Genomic DNA, 19,026 nt, shown 5'->3' with positions numbered 1-19,026 from the left:
TTTATTTCACTGGACTTTCAGCAAAATTTCACCGGCTCTGTTTTGCAGATGAACTGTTCCAAGAAAATCTACATAGAAACTTGCGTATTAAAGTAAACACTCAATATTCAGGGAAATTTCCTCTTCAGATGATTTCCTCCCCCTTCTCTCATCTCACACTCTTTGTTTGAGACTCTGTGGGAATGAAAAATGGAAAAATGAGCTCTGTCATTTTACCTTGTGGCATAATTGTTGTGTTAAGCAGACTATTTATTCTTTGTCTGTTAAGAATTATTCTAACGTAAACACTGTAATCTTTAGCTCAGCTATAGTTTGGCTTTTGCAAGCTTTTTTTTTTTTTTTTTTACCCTTTAGTCCTGAAAATCTTTTGACGTAATTTCTACAAGTATCTGGTGTGTTTTGAGGACTGTTCAGTGTTTGCAGTGTATGTTTACAGAGAGCTGCTGCAGACTATTGTTTGGGTACTTTGCTGGTATTTTCATGTCTGTACATTACTCACTGCAGGGTAGCTTTACTTAACTGCAGTTTTGAAAGTATGATTAATGTTTGAATTTCTTTGACCTTTACATATGACAAAGTCATCCTGTGATATATTTATGTCAAGAGTTTTTTCAACACTGTAGCTTTCCATTAACAGTAGGATTTTCATTTGATTTGTTTAGGCAGCATAATCCTAGGCTGGAGCATTAGCTTCACCCCAGAGAGAATAATTTTTATACATATAGTACAGCTGCACTGAAGAGGTTATATAAAACAAGCTGAAACTTTGAGTAATTACTCTACAGTATTACATTTGCATATTTCCACGTTGCGAATAGTTTAAAAAACTGACAATAATGGAATTTTAAAGCAACCTCCATTCATCTGCTTCCCACATGAAAACTTTGTGGCCACCAGAGGACAAAATACAACTTCTGTGCTCAAGCCAGAAAGAAGCAATTAGGCTTGGCTAGACAATAAGAAAATCTCCAAACTATTTAAACCATAAAAGTGGAAAAAACAGAATGTTATGTTTTATTGTAGGTTCGGGAACTGCAAACACGTTTGCAAAGCGTGCAGGCAACAGGTCCATCCAGCCCAAGTCGTCTCACTTCTGCCAATCGACCCATTAACCCCAGCACAGGAGAGCTGAGCACAAGCAGCAGTAGCAATGACATTCCCATCGCCAAGGTGAGCTGTTGTGTGTTGCAGTGATGCTTCTCATTATCTGGGAGAAGCAGGCTTCATTTTGCACAGCTGCTGTGGAAGCATGTGATTAACTGGGAGATATCTAGAATCCCCAGAGAGTTTTCTGCGGTCCTAAGCAGGCCCATGAACTTGAGCTTCAGAAAGGAATTAAGCGCTAATGATTGTAATTCTCTCACTTACAACACAGGTGTCAATTTTACAGTAGTTTACTTCGGGTTTGCAAGTGTAGCTAGTGAACAAATGCATTTTCTGTAATCTTTACGGAGTGTGGGTTCCTGCATAACCTGTGCAGCATTCGACTTACAGATTGCTGAAAGGGTGAAGTTATCAAAGACAAGATCAGAGTCTTCATCATCTGATAGACCTGTCTTAGGATCAGAAATCAGCAGCATAGGGGTAAGGACTAATAATTATGTGCATGCATGATACCTTCTGAAGATGACCCGTGCTCCATTAAAAGCAGCATTGTTTTCTTACTAAATTGATATATGAGCTAACTGAAAATACTGTAGAAGTTGTTTTGAGAAAAATATTTCAACGGAGAATATTTCACCCAGTATTAAGATTTCATTTTCTCATAACTGGTGGCTAGAAATCATTCTCTGACTGACTTCATGACTTCAAGAGGGTAATTTTGGAGTAAATTCCTCCAAAATATTATTCTTCAAGAAAGGACTGTTCAGTTGCATTTCAGAACTTCCAATCAACAGAGAACTGGGTTCTGCTTTGCAATGTGAATGTAAATCCATAATGCTGTTGTTACTGTGTGTTAATACTTGTTTCACTGAAGAACTTAGCTCTGACCTTTTGCTAAGCTTTCAAGAAAGTAAATGACTTGCATATTAGGCTTTTTAAACGTATGATGAAATAGTGAGCTTCACCCTTTGGTTAGTAGAATTTTAAATCAAAACAGCTCCTTAAAGTGGAAACTTGTAAATGTTCTATTCAATGTAAAATTCATAGTAAAAATTGAATAATTAATGCCTTGAAGTGAGCACATGCAAGCAAATGCAGCTCTCAGTGCAGACTGCCTGTGGGAGGAACCCAGTGGTTATCTATTCACAATGATCTATTAATGCCCTGTGCAGGTGTCTAGTACTGTGGCTGAACATTTGGCACATTCCCTCCAAGACTGCTCAAACATCCAGGAAATCTTCCAGACTCTTTATTCACATGGATCTGCTATCTCTGAAAGTAAAATCCGAGAGTTTGAAGTGGAGACAGAGAGATTAAATAGGTAAGATGAAAAGTTAGATATGCTCAAATGTGTAGTCCGCTATTAGCTTTGTTAAAGTTACTATTTTTTCTATCCTTTTTGAACATTTCTTAGTTCAGTCCCGGCTCAACCGTGGCAGCTGTGGATAAACATGGTATGTAGTTGATGAAGAGAAGATTGACTCGTATGCAGGATTCTTTCTGTTAGTATGACAGTTTGGTCATACATTATTAGATCAGCATGGCACCTTCACCTGTGACAATTTGCACTGTAGAGTGTCCTTCTCTATGGCTGACCAAGTAGACATGGCATCTTTTTTCTTAAGACACACCACTGCTACAAATAAGGATTCCCATAACTTATTCTCCATCATTCTGGAATTAGCTTGCTGTGTTTTGCCTGGAAGAAACAGAATTACAGCATTAACTGTATCAATGAATGTACTGATGTATGGTGGTGTAGCATATACACCAGTAAATAGACTTCTGTCTGCAGAAGAAAGATTGCAGCTTTCTGGTCGCAGTCAAAATACTGCTGGTGGTGTCCTTCAGTAAGTTCTATCAAAATCAATGCTTCGTGTCCTCTTTGGCACATAAAATCAAAACTGTGGATCAGGAACGTGAGAATCGTGTCTCAGCATGTTTCTTTCCAAGTTCTCTCTTCCCCACAGCTATCTCAAATTTAGTCTGATCAGTACCATATCTCGTTTATTTGTAGCTCATGTTTTTGTAGTGCTGCAAAATGTGATCCTTTTTCTTTTTTTTTTTCTTTTTTTTTTTCTTTTTTCTGTGAACTGCACAATTATGCTTTGACAACATGTGTCCTTATAGGAGGTGTCCAAGAAGATATAGGAGGTGAAGCATCTGAGAGTTCTAGCAGCTGGGAAAGTGAGGGCTTTATTCTGATTGCTGAATAAATGGTATACTAGTGCTTCTCCTTCTTCCTGTGTTTGTTAAGAAGTCAGTGATTTTAGAGTTCTGGATAGCACTGATTTCTTCATTAGCTACCTGTCCAAATTTTGACATCATTTGCCTGTCTGTGTTTGGTGTACGTCCAACTCTTACGATTAGGCGTAGTACATTAATGTGTAGTGCAGTTATCAGCAGGGAGAATAAACAGTGGTACTGGTATTCTGAAGCCTCATTTTCAGATTCAGAGTTAACCTCAATGAGAAGAACATTACAATTAAGTTCTGATATGAGCTTCTCTTTGACTATTGCCAGAACTTTTGGAGATTTCATTGCTTCATTGAAACTTCATTTGTATTTTGGAAGTTACCTCTCTAATCACAACCAAAATATTACTTCAAGTGAAATGGTTATTCTGGATGTTCCAAAGACAGGGGGCATTTATGCAGCTGCATGATCCCTCCGCACACCCACACATTGCACTAATGAATATGCCACTTAAAGCAAGAAGCAAATGGGGCAGCAGGAATTGAGGAATGGAGGCAGAAAAATTAAGCAAAAGGTTAATATGAAACTGTCCTGCGCAGTCTTGTGGCTACAAAATCAGGGTACAGCTTTCTGCTTGCTGCTGTTGCACAGGGTTATGATTACATTTTATGGGAAGGAGACGAGAAGGAGAAGAGGCTGTTCTAAGAGAAATTACTGTCCTCTTGGCTCTTGATATGGGACACAGAACTGATAGATTTTGCCATCTTCATTAAAAACCTTGTGTAGACCAAATGGTATTTGTTGTTTTAAATTATGATTGTTCTAGAGTTTTCAGGACAGTGCCTGCAAGCTAAGCTTGAAGGTTGCAAATTACTTCCTTTTCTACAGCCGTATTGAGCACTTGAAATCGCAGAATGACTTGTTGACAATAACACTGGAAGAGTGCAAGAGCAATGCTGAGAGGATGAGCATGCTTGTTGGGAAGTACGAGTCCAATGCCACAGCCCTCAGGCTTGCTTTGCAGTACAGGTATGTACCTATGCAGAGGGTGTCTCCACCAGAAAAAGAGGGAGCGGGGGAGACTTGCTAGAAGTCTTTGAGAGTGAAATTGTTTGTGTGCCATAGTAATACTGTTTCTTTTTGTTTCCTCCCTGAAAAAATGCCCCTTAGGTTAAACAACTTGACAAACTACAGAACTGAAGTTACTGATATAAGTGTATTTCAACCCTAGTTCACCAGCAGTAGTGAACTCGATCTAATAGAAATACACAGATTTATCTTTTCATTTTTAAATACTGAATTAACACTTGAATTAGGGGTTGTGTGTTAAACTCTCTCTGCTGTATCTGGTCTTAAGACAGAGGTTCTCTGTATTAGGCTGGCACCTTTCACAAGACCAGTGGACCAAAGAGTAGTATCATACTTGGCATAGTTCAGAGTGACTTTATGTTACATCAGTTGGAATTGTGCATGAATTGCTTGGTATTTGGTTACAAGTATCTAAATTTGCTTTAAACTATGTGTAAAAAGATGGTGTTGTTTTAACTTGTTCAGCTGCACCTAATTTGGAACAGGCAGTTCTGGTCTTAAGACAAATTGTGTGCCTTTTAAAGAATGTATTCTGTTACTATCAGCCTTGAGCAAATTACAAGGAAATGTAAATTGTAGATAGGTGTATTAATGTATGTATTTTCAAAAACATTAGAATGCAACAGGAATGAGTGACTCACAACTGTATTTAGAAGCCGTTGTGTTGTAAGGAGGAAAATCTTACAGCCAGGACAGAGCAACAAGTATTTTTCTTGTCTTTTCTTCTCATTATACTTTATATAGTTTAGTTATATAGTAGAGTACAGAATATTGTATTTGTATAGTAAGAAGGCCTGAAAAATGTTTCTCAAAGGGGTCACATTGACCACCATTCGTATTGTTGACTGTTTCAAACGTGCTTCTGGAGCTCATTTCACATCAGGTCATTCTCCCTTGTTTTAACTGGTTATGTTACTTGAGGCCAACCTGGGACCGTCATAAGGAAAGAGAGACTGTTGAATGCTTGTAGTAGAAGCTCTGTGTGTTATGTTGTTTAATATCCCTGCTGCTAGACAAGTAGTAGGGAATCATGCAGTTCGTCAGCTACCTCTTTTTTTTTTGTTGCTGTTGCAGGTATTCTTCCTTCCTAAATTGCAGATATATTTTATGTGATTTGTTTTCTGTGGTTTGTTTTCTCTTTCAGTGAACAGTGCATAGAAGCATATGAGCTGCTGTTGGCATTGGCAGAAAGTGAGCAGAGTCTCATTCTTGGGCAGTTCAGAGCTGCAGGTGTTGGCTCTGTGGGTAAGATGTCAATGAATCACATTATTTAATTATTTTTTTTTGCATGTCAGTTAGCATTAGAGTTAGTTGTAACAGTGAATCATCTCATGACCCATCACTTAAGAATGCTCTCTGGTCTTTTCTTGTTTCTAACTAATTAAATTGTTTTACACACCCAAAACATAGGGGAAAAGAAGAAGAGAGACTGGAATTAAATCATAAAATTCACCAGCAATTTAAATTAGCCTACTTATACTATCACAAGGGGGTGCCTATTCTAGCAGTGGTGAGGCTGCTACAGGCATGCAACTGTACAGAGTGGAATTATTAAACAACAGTCATGAGCATATGTGGCTTAGGGCCTTACAGCTGTGGTAACTGCAAGTAGAGATTTTGTTTGAACCAGCAATGTTGAGCCCCCTAGAAGTTGAGTATAGTCTATGAAAAACTGGGATTAAGACAATACAAAGGTAGCATTGAGTAGTTACCAAAAAAACCCGCAAAAAATTGCTCTAGTTTTTCACCCCACATTTTACCTTTGCTCTGAAATTTTAAAACATTCTATCTTATGTTTTACTGTGTCATTGGGGATATTAGCCTATATGTTCTGGGTTTTTCTTGGTTTTTGCATAGTTAATCTTGTGACTAGGTTTTGTTGTTTTATAATATGCTGCTCGCTAAGTAATGGAATGAGCCACTATCATAGGTACAGTTCAGAAGTGTTTTGAGCTTGATGTGCCTGCTAGCTCCACTTTTCTGATAGAAAGAGGTGTTTACACAATGAATGTTAATCTGGGTTTTATAGTCCCATTCCTTTTACTGGTAGGAGAAGGTAGCCATAGTAATCTTCAAGTAGAAAGAAGGGAAACCTTCAGAGAGAGAAGAATAGCTCTTCGTGCTGTGCTGAAGTGTAGTAACTGCCTGGTTGAGGCTGTATTATAGCACTAGCTTCTCAGGGATCACTGAAATGTAAACAGAAAGCTTTTAGAGACAGGTGACCATCTGGCTTTAGAGCCACAGGACTGATGTGGTCAGCCTCTTGTTTCAGATGACTAGATACACTCGGCCCACAGTCACTGTGCTGTTAACCATGCCCCTTATTTTGTATCTCTCCCAGTGCTAGAAGCAGGCCCTTGTGTACCTGTCTTGGCCTGTGCAGTGTGTGCCATACACTAAACGTTAGAGTGGATGTCTGAGATTTTCATCCACCTTTCTTCCAGTCTCTGGTCATTGCTTTCCACGATGTGCTAGAGAGCTTTCCCTGCTGGCAGAGCTCAGTGGCCAGCAAAAGTGAATTTCATCTTTGATTTTCAATTCACATAGGTGGCAGAAGGAAATCTTAGAAGGGAGAAATACTTTGGGTTTGAGCAGGGTTTCATCTCACATGCATTTTATGAAGGAGAGTGCAGTTTAGTTTTTATATAGGTGTCTGTCTACAGCTCTTAATTACAGTATTATCAGTTATAGCCCTGTGACAGAAACAGTGCCAATTTCCCATTACATAACACAGCTTGGAGGAAGTTGTGGTTGGTTTATGTACCTTTACTTCACCATGAAATTTGATTAAAACACCTAGATAAAATAGCAGATTTTTGGTTTGAAGATTAGTCAAGTTTTATATCAACATCTGTGAGTGGAAAAGTCATGGGAGTTGCTTCTGCATCACTTTCAGCTGAGCATATCCAGCTGCTCTTAACAGAACATTCTCCCTTCCTTTCTTCCGCATTAAAGTTATTTCTAGTGCACACACTTCACTTAGCAAGTGTGAAGTATGGGTAATTGGTCTTTGACTTGAATAAGGATGAAATGAAAATCCAACGTAGAGCAAAGTGGGTTTTTTAAATATACTCTGACATCTTTGCATTGTATTTGGTAAAGTATGAATATATGGTAGCTTTGTTCAGACTTTCAGTGCAGCCACTAATGTGTCTTACTTTAATGACTTGACTCCAGCTGGAGTTAGGACTATAAGAGTAGTGACAGTGGCAGTGACAATTCGTGTCCTGCCTCTGCTGAAGGGATGGCTTACCAGCTGCATAGATGCTGCATAACCACTAGAAATTATAGAAAATTAATAAACACCAGAGCTAGTTTTCTTTTGGTTTAGTACACATGACTGTAAACTCTGAAGGGCTGCTTCTAAGCACTAAGGCAATTCTTCCAGCTGGAAAGGTAACCTGTAAGAAGGTGCTCTGGCAAACCATTAGGCTTGAGATAAAGGTGCTTGTGAGAAAAAGCACTGGAAGTGACTGCACTGTGAAACAGCACCAGACTGATTGGAGTAAGAGTTGTAATTTAGGCTGAGGCTTTTCCAGTGTATCATTAATTTGAGCATCCTAACCTAATCCTAATGCACAATGCACACTCTTACAAACAGACAAGCTAGCTAAGATAAAACATCACTTAAGACATGTATCCAGAGCAACAGGTACCTGGAGCTTGTGGCTGGGGGGAGATGCATTCAGGCCAGTAGCCCAGTTACCAGTGATGCTCACACAGAAGATGAAGTTGCTTTTATATCACAGATCAGTAATTTATTGTCATCGTCTTGGTATGAACTGAGAGTGCGTAGAAGCATCTCTACTCTTGCCTTAATTTCTATCACCCTTCTCAAAGCTCTGAAACAGACTGTTTGCTTGAAAACTAGGGGACCAGACAGGTGATGAAAACATCACCCAGATGCTTAAGAGAGCTCATGACTGCAGGAAGACAGCTGAGAATGCAGCAAAAGCCTTGCTGATGAAACTAGATGGGAGCTGCGGTGGAGCCTATGCAATCACTGGCTGTAGCGTGCAGCCCTGGGAAAGCCTGTCGTCCAACAGCCACACAAGGTAACTGCAACTCATCTGCTCTCCTAATCCCCAAGTGTTTCCTTTCAGACCAAAAGTTATGTTGTATTGTATTTGCTGAACTAAGTGCAAAGTTCCTGCATATGGGTCAGGGCAATCCCAAGCACAAATACAGGCTGGGTGGAGAATGGATTGAGAGCAGCCCTGAGCAGAAGGACTTGAGGGTGCTGATTGATGAGAACCTCAACGTGACCCGGCAATGTGCGCTCGCAGCCCAGAAAGCCAACCATATCGTGGGCTGCATCAAAAGAAGCGTGGCCAGTAGGTCGAGGGAGGGGATTCTGCCCCTCTGCTCCGCTCTGGTGAGACCCCACCTGGAGTACTGCATCCAGCTCTGGAGTCCTCATCACAGGAAAGACATGGACCTGTTGGAGTAAGTCCAGAGTAGGGCCACGAAGATGACCAGAGGGCTGGAGCGTCTCTCCTATGAAGACAGGATGAGAGAGTTGGGCTTGTTAAGCCTGCAGAAGAGAAGGCTCTGGGGAGACCTTATAGCAGCCTTCCAGTACCTGAAGGTGGCCTACAGGAATGCTGGAGAGGGACTTTTTACGAGGGCATGTAGTGATAGCACAAGGGGTAATGGCTTTAAACTGAAAGAGGGTAGATTTAGATTAGATATTAGGAAGAAATTCTTCACTATGAGGGTGGTGAGACACTGGAACAGGTTGCTCAGAGAAGTTGTGGATGCCTCCTCCCTGGAAGTGTTCAAGGCCAGGTTAGACGGGGCTTTGAGCAACCTGGTCTAGTGAAGAATGTCCCTGCCCGTGGCAGGGGGGTGGGAACTAGATGATCTTTAAGGTCCCTTCCAACCCAAACCATTCTATGATTCTGTGATTCTATGAACTACTTCCCTCACCTCAGTGCACTGGCTTCTTTGATTTATAAGTCACAATGCCTCAGTGGTCTAATTTAGGTAATTTAGGCCTAAATTCTTTAGACTTTGAGCAACTCCAGCCAAGAAGGGTTTTGTAAAAATTTGTTGCGAATGGGTGACTCTGAACTTTAATCTTCCTCATAAAGGGCAAAACCATTACATTTGTTTTACATCAGTGACTTTCTTCGCTGTTTTATTGGAACTAAAATAATGTACTTCTTATTCATATGTATTCATATGCAGACGGCACAGATGTATGGAGAAGCAGAGGTCAGAAGTATGCTTCCATCGGCGTTTTGGAGTGCTCAAGAATTGTTTTCTAAATATTGCAAATCCAGCCATTTTGTTTTAAACCATTTCCTCTCCCTTCTCATTCCCCTTTGCCCCCCCCCCCCAAATTCTTCCTTCCCATGCTGTTCTTTCGCACGTGGAGTGTCAAATGAACATCATGACAGACAGAGCAGATTCTTCCAGGAAAGGCTGGATATTGCAGTTTTTCTGAAGACCTATAAGATAGTGAAACTTAAATGAGCTATTATTGCAGAAGTGTTCCAGTTCAAATCCATCTGCTAGCAGCTTCATTTGGAGCCGTAGCCTGCCTGCAGTGTAATTGTACTCTGTGCAGTCAATGTGTGTGCTTGTGTGTGGATACAAATTTGGCAAGCATCCTGGATAAATATAGATGAACATTTTTCTTTTTAAAAGTTATTTTGGTTTCTCAGATTCACTCTGAAACTTCATTTTAATTCAGTTTTTGAGCCAGTTCTTTATTCAAGTGCTGTCATTTTTTGACACTTTGAAAAGTTAATTTTAGTACTATATCATTTCCTCTTCTTGCTGATGCCTCCGCCAAAGGATCTTATTTCCTGCCATGTGACTAGCATGGAATAGCTAAAAAGCGAGCAAAAAGGTAACCTGAGGGAACAGGGTCCAAATGTGAGGTAAATTTTAACATTTTATTCAAAGAAGTTTTATGGTGCACTTTCAGTCCAAGAAGGCTGTATCTTTATTCAGAAATTAATGTGGCAGCATCTGCGCTAGTAACACGTTGATCACTCATGGTGCCAAAAGTATTTACTGGCCTTGGAAAGAAGGTTATAAAAAGCTGTTTCAAATACTTGACTTGCCTCAGTCTGCGTGCACTTATGCTGTTTCTACCCCTGCACGTGAACACGTTGTAAGTGGCCACTTGTAGCAACACCTCTGCCTAGGCTGAGCTTGTTTTCTATTCTGTTATTTGAAAGGGTCATTTTCGGTTGTTCATAACTACCTCAGTGTTTTTCTTCCTTGTGAGATATCTGGTATGTAGTCAATGCATAATTTTTTTTCTTGAAAACAATATAGATCATTTCCAGTATTGACAGGGGGGAAATTGACGGGGCCTGAGGGTGGTATTCCTGTTTTACTGTTTGTTCTCCTAGCCTTTCACTGAAAGTGTTTGGTAGGAATATAGTTTCTACAGTCCTTGCTTTGTTGAACATAATTTTTGGTTTTTTGAGGGGGAGGATAAGGGAGGGAGGTGTGTGTGTTTGGGGAGGAAAATCATCCCTCATGCTCCTTGTTTTCTGTGAACTTTTCGTGGTCAGCTGGCAATGTGTGTATGTGTGTACGTAACGTGTTGGCTGAGTAGATAAAGTTTCAGCAGAATATGATTAAAATGGCATAGGATTTCAGACTTCATCAGTATAAATTGTCATGAAATGTAAAAATGCAAACATAAGTGCTTCTGTGTGCAAGAGAGATGTGTTAGCTTGAGTCATTATCATTGTAGGATAATTTTTTCTGGTGTGGAGCAAGATGTTGTACTGAATAATTATTATCTGCTTTGATATATGTGGAACATGAGAGAGAAAAGCTTCTCTCACTTACCCGAAGGGCACACAGCAAGTCAGGAACTTGTCATATGGGCATCCTGATCTGATCATCACTTACACGTTGTCGTCCCTCTCCCCTCCCCCAATGCCCAATGTAATTTGTCTTTGTCTAGACATACACATCTGTGAAAATATTTCTGAAACTTTAGCTTCTCCATGAAATATAAATCTTCTCTTCTTTCCTTCTGTTGTGTTCATGATATGTGGTAGGGGTGTTTTCAGATTTCTCCTTCCTGTGGACCCTGTCTCAAAATACAGGCATCCCCTCTTCAGCTTTACAGACACAGGATACTGTGCCAGCCCACAGATGGAGAATCTGTGTTGGTTCAAAAGGGACACACTTTTCTGTATTTACATCCGTAAATGTTCTATCTCAGGTTTAAAAAATTGAAGATTTAGTCTTTAACTCTCTTATCCCTATCATTCTGGATCCTTTTTGTTTCTCTCCAGGACCCTACTCCTGCTTTTTGGCGTTATCCTGCATATGTTGCCAGCTCTCTCAACCCATTCATGGGTGCTCCCTTGTCACTTGGCTCCCTGCTGCTCTAGACAGACATCCCGTTGCACAGACCTCCAGCCCTCTATGATTCTTTGAGGTTGATGGTTTCCATTTCCTTTTCTTTTCCATTACAATAGCAATCCAAGCAGAGATAGGAAAGCAGACTGCGGATTTCTAGCTGTTCCTGGAGGCTTAATGTTTTTTATTTGTCTTAAGGAACTTGGCAGTCTGGAAAACTGGGGAGTAGAACAAGCCCACGTCACTAGTGAGTGCTGTGTGAACCACCATGGGGACCACTGCACTGAAATGAAAACATTTTTACATTATGTGGTTCAAACATGCTCCAAATCTGCAAGACTGATCTTTTGCCATAGCTGTTCTAGTGTTGCAGGCTTTTAGTTGCAGATGTGTATTGCTACGTTTTCCCTTTGAAACCGAGTAAAGAGTTAGTGGGATGATGAAAACTCTGCTTTGCTGAGACTTGTGAGAAATGAGTAATTCTCCCTGCTGTTTGAAATCCTGTAGAATAGGGACTTATAATGGAATTGTTGACCCATCTTTAGCTTTGGCATTTCAAATGAGATTCTGAATGTCAAATCATTGAACACATTACTGAGAATAAATGCTTGGTGAGCCACTAGTGACAAGTGGTTAAAGACTGTAAAAGGGAGCAACTGAAATGAAATGAAATGCAATGAAAGAGCATCACAGAGGTTGTTACTGGTGAAGGGAATAAAAATAATAGCAAGCATCTCAACTCATCTGGCTGGCAGCAGCACAGTAATGTTGCCAATTCATTTTTTGAAAATAGAAATAGGTCTGCAGCGTAGTTGGAATTCATAATTATTTTAATGGACAGAAGCTAACTATAGAACATATAGTGCCAACAAGGTTTGACTGATTGCACCTTAAAAAGAAGGAAACAAAAGAGAAGGACTCCTGTTGTAACACTGACTGAAAATGGTGGATTTTATTCCCTGCAGTGCTAGCAAGCCCAACCTTACGTCTGGATTCATGGGGGGAAAGATCTGGTCTTTTATATGCAAAGGAAATTCTTTTCAGGATTATGCAGTGTCACAAAATATCTGAACTCAGCCACATGTAGGACTACATCTCTCATCAGAATCACCTCAGATTTCAGATAAGTAGCTGACAGACAAGATTACCTTGACTGAAGTGTGCAAATAAGTTATTTAGAAATATCCCAACAGATACCTTAATGTTAGCTATGTAACACTTCATTGCTGGACTGAACTAGTCTCAGGAGGAAGCAGGGTGGTTCCACCAAAGATTCTGATTTTAGCCAAATACCCTGTTGTTTGTCTTTTGGCTGGTTGGAGTATTTTTCAGTTTCTCAGGAAGTTACTGTCTTTTGGCATTGTGCTGTTTCAGATCTCAAGCCACAACGTTCACCTGGAAGATGGTTGGCCCATGTATACTAAGTATCAAATGCATTCTTTAAAGTGTAAGGTTGTGTGCAGACATTTAAGCAAGTTTTGTGGATTCAGTTCTGAGAGCGTTATTTTAGTTCTATCAGCTTTTCTATTATCTGCACCATTGCTGAATTGCATATTTATTTATTGACATGGTGTTTAACAGATGAACTGGAGCTTATACAGGATTTCATGGACAAAATTTTGTAGTGTACAGAAGTTACTCACACAGAGGCACTGTTGGAAGCCTCATTTGTATCCATCCACTGCATTTTATACACACATGTGCATGTGAACACACACATGCATGCCAGCAAATAAAATTGCACATTATATTATACCAACCTGCATATTTTCCACAGGCTGTATATGAAAATCAATTTGACATCATCCAGGCATGACATCATTGTAAAAGACTTGAGAGACAAAGCAGGTGGGAAGAACATTTCTCTTTGCTTGTGCTGAATACAACAGCAGTTAGAATGAGCAGGTTGATGTTGTATTCCCTTCAGGTGTGATGAAATTGTGATCCTTTCTCTATCTTTACCAGCATGCCTGAGAAATGAGAAACTGCACATCTCTTGCAACAGTTCCATGTGGTTTTTGGATGGATGCATTATACTACGTATGCACTGTGTTGGTCTGTTTTCCTTTGTCCTGATTGCTGTTCGAAGGGAGAGCAATATCTGAAATTCAGGATCATATGCTTACCAGCTGTGAGCCCTTAAATAGGGCAGCAATGGAGTAGCATTATGGCAGTGGAGACCTGTATGGTGGGGCTTTTGGGGGAACACACCCTGGCAGAGCTGTGCTGTGGGAGTTCAGAAACACTGCAGCATTGTTTCCATCCCTCATCACGCAGCCTCATTTTTACAACAGTCCAAAGTGGGCTTTGTACCCTGGCTTTCTGCAACCCATACTGCTTCCAGTCTTCTGGGTGGGGGCTTGCTGCTAAACATGGGGGGAGAGAGAAGGTTCTTGTCCCTTTGTGTGCTGTCTGAGACAGCTTTTTCACTAAGCTCCCCTCACCTTCTTGAAAAAAAAAAAGGGGGGGGAAGGAAAAAAAAAAGAAGAAGAGGAGCAGCTTGCTAGTAATTCACCAGAGGAGCCAACTCAGCTGCAGACAGGCAGGCAGGCAGGCAGCCAGGACTGAAGTAAAAGCAGCCTGAGTATCACTGGCAACAACCCAGACTGCCTTCCTCAGTTTGGGCTGGTCTCCCCTAAAATATACGTGCACAGCCGTGGACCCTTAAAGGCCAAAATCTGTGAATATCCAGTGAGTACGAGGTCCAACACAACATAACAGTGGACTTTCAACGTTCTTACTCAGGTTTCATTCCCAGCAGGAGAACTAGATTTTCTTTCCTTTGCAAGCGAAAACTGAGATGAGCTCTTTGTGTCCCAAGATTTGAAGCCTGTGTAGGCTTTAAAAGCTGTCCTTCCTCCAACAACAGCCGTTTTACATTTAATCCAGAAAAGCTGTGCAATTGCTGTCTTTGGGTGCTGAGGAAACTTGCAACATGACTTCAGTACAGAATTAAGTATTTCTCACATTGTCTATCCCTATGATTTTTATATCAATATCTACTTCACAGAGGTATCTTTAGACTCAGTAAAGCAAGATTTATTAAGAGTTTTGAGATTCTCTAATGAAAAACTAATGAACAAAAATATGTTTCAGCCTGAAAGGGTGTCTATGTAGTGTAGGTACTGGGTGTTTTTAGCTTCACTGCAGATGGAAATGGGTGAAAACAAATGCAAAGACCGGTTTACACTTGTGGTAAATATGGCACCTATTATCCCTAAGAAAAGGAAGGAAAAATGGGAAATTGACAGAGAACTGTAGTAAAGAACTGTAATGCGATATTTCATGAGAGGGAAGGATTTTGAGAAATCTTTGTAGACCTGCCAATTCCCCATCTCCTCCAAGGCTATGCTTGGAATTTGTGGGAAGATTGGCAATTATTTGAGGCACTTAAAATCAATGTAGCTTTAGCTGAAGTAGAACCAAAAGAAAAGAGAAAAATATTGATGGGCTTCTCCTTTTTCACATGCACAATGTGTTTTAGGACATCATTCTGACTCTCACAGCATGTAGCGGGTGGGGCTTTTTTTCTTCCTACAAAAATGTTGAACAGCAGTGCAATTTGATACAGAAAGTGATTTATTCCCCTGCTGATAACTGAGATCATCTAGCATTCCAGACAAGCACAGTTAATGGATGACTTATCCCTCACCCGGCAGCTGATTACAGGACCTCAGGAGACAGCGGGCAGCTTCGAGTGAGGTTATAGAAACAACACAGCATTTTATTTTCCTTTTAGTGTTATTGCAGCTATATTCAGCCCTGGAATGCTGTGGCTGTATCAGTCTCGGCCCCCTGCAGCACTGGCATGTGTGTAGGTGGGTAGGCAGCACTGAGCCACCCTTGCTCTAAGACATTAGTTCTCCCTTTCTGCGATCTCTGTGTAAACATTTGTGGGGCAGACTAATGGGTGGTCATTTGTTTGATGCCCGTAGATAGGAGAAGTTCCGCCAAATCTGATGATGGCTTTTTATTAAAAATCCTGCTAACTTACGGGTTGGTTTTAAACCCCTCCAGCCCTGAAGGAATGTCAGTGTACTGAGGAATACATGAGTTGAAACATGCTACCTCCTGGCATCTGCCAGAGGAATTTTGCTTAGGTTGATTCCTACAAGTACCCATTAAAAATATCTGAGATGATAACTGGTATTGCCGTCAGCAGAGATAAATGAGGTCTGATTCGTTTTCCTTAGTGGATGCTTCTTCCCAAAGAAGATGAAGACTCAGTGGCTGAGCAGCAGAGAGAAGCTTGCCTTGCTAGGGTTTGGCTAAGAAATCTTAAGTAGCCTTTTTTTTTTTTTTTTTTTTTTAAATTAAAAAAAAAGGCTTGTTCCAGAAGACACCGTTTTGGAAAATGTAATTCAGTTACATGTCACTAGTGTCTGGCTTTGCAGAGAAGTTGTCACATGATTGAATTTTCTCATGCAGCTTAGAGAATTAATTTCTTTTCTGAATTTGTCACACCCCTCTGCATCTTCTGAACTTTGGAACATCCAGTCCACGCTACGTGTGTCCTTTCTGTGAACTTTTAAGTAAGACTCAGATGTGTTGATGAAGTATTGGGAGAGTGTTTGATGTAAAAATACAGATTTTGTTCCAAATGTTTTTTTTTAATACCGTTCTTTCTCTTTCCAGTACTACCAGCTCAACTGCAAGCAGTTGTGATACGGAATTTACGAAGGAGGATGAGCAGCGGCTGAAGGATTACATCCAGCAGTTGAAAAATGACAGGGCAGCAGTGAAACTGACAATGCTGGAGCTGGAAAGCATTCACATTGATCCCCTTAGTTACGACGTTAAACCTCGTGGAGACAGCCAGAGGCTAGACCTGGAAAATGCGGTCTTGATGCAGGAACTTATGGCAATGAAGGTATTTTATTTATATTCAACAGGCTAACTGCACTGCTGACAATGCCCCTGTGCTACAAAACATGCTCAGTCACACACATGGGAGGCTTTGATAGTGATCGCTGGGTAATAAAGGGTAACTTTGTTGAAACAAACAGTCAGGGCTGAAAATCCAGTAGTCAGAAAGTGACAGAAGGCAGTGCATTTAGCACTGATGAGCTATGTGTGTTTTGAATTAGGCGAGGACTTCATCCGTGGCACTAAACTTGGAATGCTCTCCTTGAGAAACCAGATGCTCTCTCTAAGAGATATGGCAGCTGAGTTGCTTGAGGGTGACCAAAAGCATGATGTAGCACTTCCCAAGAGACAGTTCATTACTTTACCTACGAGCTTGCAAATGTGCATCTTGAATATTTGTAAACTGAAGCAGAACAAATTCACCTCCTCTTAACATTGCCGTGGGAGGAGGAATGGTCTGTCAGAAGCTATCATCCCTAATGCTCTCCAGCAGTCGGTCACAAGTCCAGAGCTGTTCTAGGCATTGTGTTGCAATCTGTAGCTCAGTTCAGAGCCAGAGCAGAGTGCGGTGTGTAATAACTTGCAGTAACAGAGGTTTTTGGAGAAAACTCTGGTCCCTCAAGCCTGCTTTGTACGTCCAGTTCTAAAGACGTGATCTAGAAAAACTAACCTTTATTGACCAGGTGTAGAGCTTATATCATTTTAAATCTGGCTTCTGTATTGACTTTGAGAGAGGTGAACTAAAACATAGGAACATGTTAAAGGCAATACAAGCGTGTGACTACATTTAGAAATTGTCTGGTTTTGGATCAATTTAAATAAGTTTAATTTCTGCATGTTAGCAAGTCCTATTTTAGTCAACTAATGGTGGATAAATCAGATGGTGGTATCATGTGGGACAGCAAATCCTAATAGTTTCATAAGCTTCTAAAGTTATAGATTTTTGTTCTAGTGCTGGCTAACTGGTAGCTTAGTAATGATTATTATGTTCTTAGTAGTGCTGCCTTTCCATGATGGCAAATACAATTTTGCAATAATGCATTCAATATTTGCAGTTCAGAAAAAAAGATTGCCTGCTACCAGTCAGAAGATTTAAAGTTATGTTAGTTGTTTGAATATATTTGAATATATTGTGGCCAACAGCAATATATTCCTCGTAATTAAAGCATGCGAGAGGTACTGGAAGACATTTGTAGATAATCAGATGTATATTTCAGATATCATACTTCCTTCTTCTCTTTTGCATCCAGATCTCCCTGATGTCTCTTGTACACCATTCTTACCTCTATCTTTAAATTGATTGGTAAAGGCAAACTGCAGAGCTATTCCTTGTGATTAGTGCCCTTGTATTGCCTGACCTGGCAGGAGCACCAACAGTTGCATATCGTGATTTCTGTCACAGTTTTGAGTGCTGGTAATCCTTTTGTTCACTGAACGACCATCTAACTTGGTTTTGACACATGGTGTCCACTCATAACTGTTGGCTGGACCTAGCACATCAGGTTTTCACTGCAGGAACTGTCCCTAGAAGAAGAAGAAGAAATTTTTCTTCTTGGTTGGTTTGTGTGTAGTCCATACTGGAATAGACACACATTTTACATAGGTGGCTGAAGTCACCTTCAGTCCTTTCTGGTACAGGGAAACTGACAGTACTGTTATTCGTTATAATTTGTTGTACTTTGCTGGAATTCAGAACTGCAGGAAATCCCTAGGTTTCTGAAAGGGATATGGTAAAAACTCAAGTTTGTCAAAGCTTGGAATGGATTTGTTGGTAAGTGCTCTCCTGCTACAGAAATTGAAAACTCTGGCCTTTCTTCTTTGCATAAAGCATTACAAAAGGCACAGCTACACTCTGTGCACTTTGGTCCTAAGAGAATGTGCTACCTTATTAGCATCCATGGTTGTTGCTCAGGTCTGCATCACATCTTGCTGACCTCACATATGAGTTCAGCAAGTTATAACATAGCTGAACCTAAGGGCAGGACTCATGGATGTCTTGCCTTTCTGAGTGTATTGTTTGTATCTATTATTTGGAACATGTACCTCATACAAAATAGTGTATGCATCTGCCTTCTGAGATAACTGGAGAATTTAAATTTCCTTACAGTATTTTATTGAACTTGAAGCAGATAGACTCATCTGTGCTGCAGAGGACTTCATCATGTAGCAGCTCTTGATTTGTTCCCTCCCTTCCACATTCTTAGCAAGGATGATATAGCTTGATTGAGCTACTCAAGGATTTCCTGCATTGCTGGGTCTTATGATCTGCTGCTGTCTTCCTGAAACTTGTATCTGTGTTGGAATCTCCGCTGCACCTTTTGGCACCTTTCATTTATGACTCCCAGTAAAAACTGATCACCACATCAGTCATATTGCTTCTTGCAATCTATGTGTTATGCTGACAATGTTCTGAAAATGCCTTTACACCATTAA

At 40.4% G+C, this 19,026-nt stretch overlaps 1 protein-coding gene across 3 annotated transcripts in view; it reads left to right on the top strand.

Moving 5' to 3' along the window:
• MCC (MCC regulator of WNT signaling pathway) overlaps positions 1-19,026 on the top strand; it is a 221,928-nt gene that overhangs the window by 181,878 nt on the left and 21,024 nt on the right. For all 3 annotated transcript variants that reach the window (XM_072860358.1, XM_072860359.1, XM_072860360.1), the window contains 7 exons: positions 1,024-1,170; positions 1,495-1,584; positions 2,277-2,425; positions 4,189-4,329; positions 5,534-5,634; positions 8,261-8,444; positions 16,363-16,597. In XM_072860358.1, coding sequence (XP_072716459.1) covers positions 1,024-1,170; positions 1,495-1,584; positions 2,277-2,425; positions 4,189-4,329; positions 5,534-5,634; positions 8,261-8,444; positions 16,363-16,597 — 1,047 coding nt within the window. The remainder of the gene's footprint in view (positions 1-1,023; positions 1,171-1,494; positions 1,585-2,276; positions 2,426-4,188; positions 4,330-5,533; positions 5,635-8,260; positions 8,445-16,362; positions 16,598-19,026) is intronic.

The sequence above is a fragment of the Ciconia boyciana genome, chromosome 4, assembly GCF_034638445.1.
Source record: "Ciconia boyciana chromosome 4, ASM3463844v1, whole genome shotgun sequence".
Classification (NCBI taxonomy): domain Eukaryota; kingdom Metazoa; phylum Chordata; class Aves; order Ciconiiformes; family Ciconiidae; genus Ciconia; species Ciconia boyciana.
Note: the sequence above shows the minus strand (reverse complement) of the source record. Positions and strands in the feature narration are given on the sequence as shown.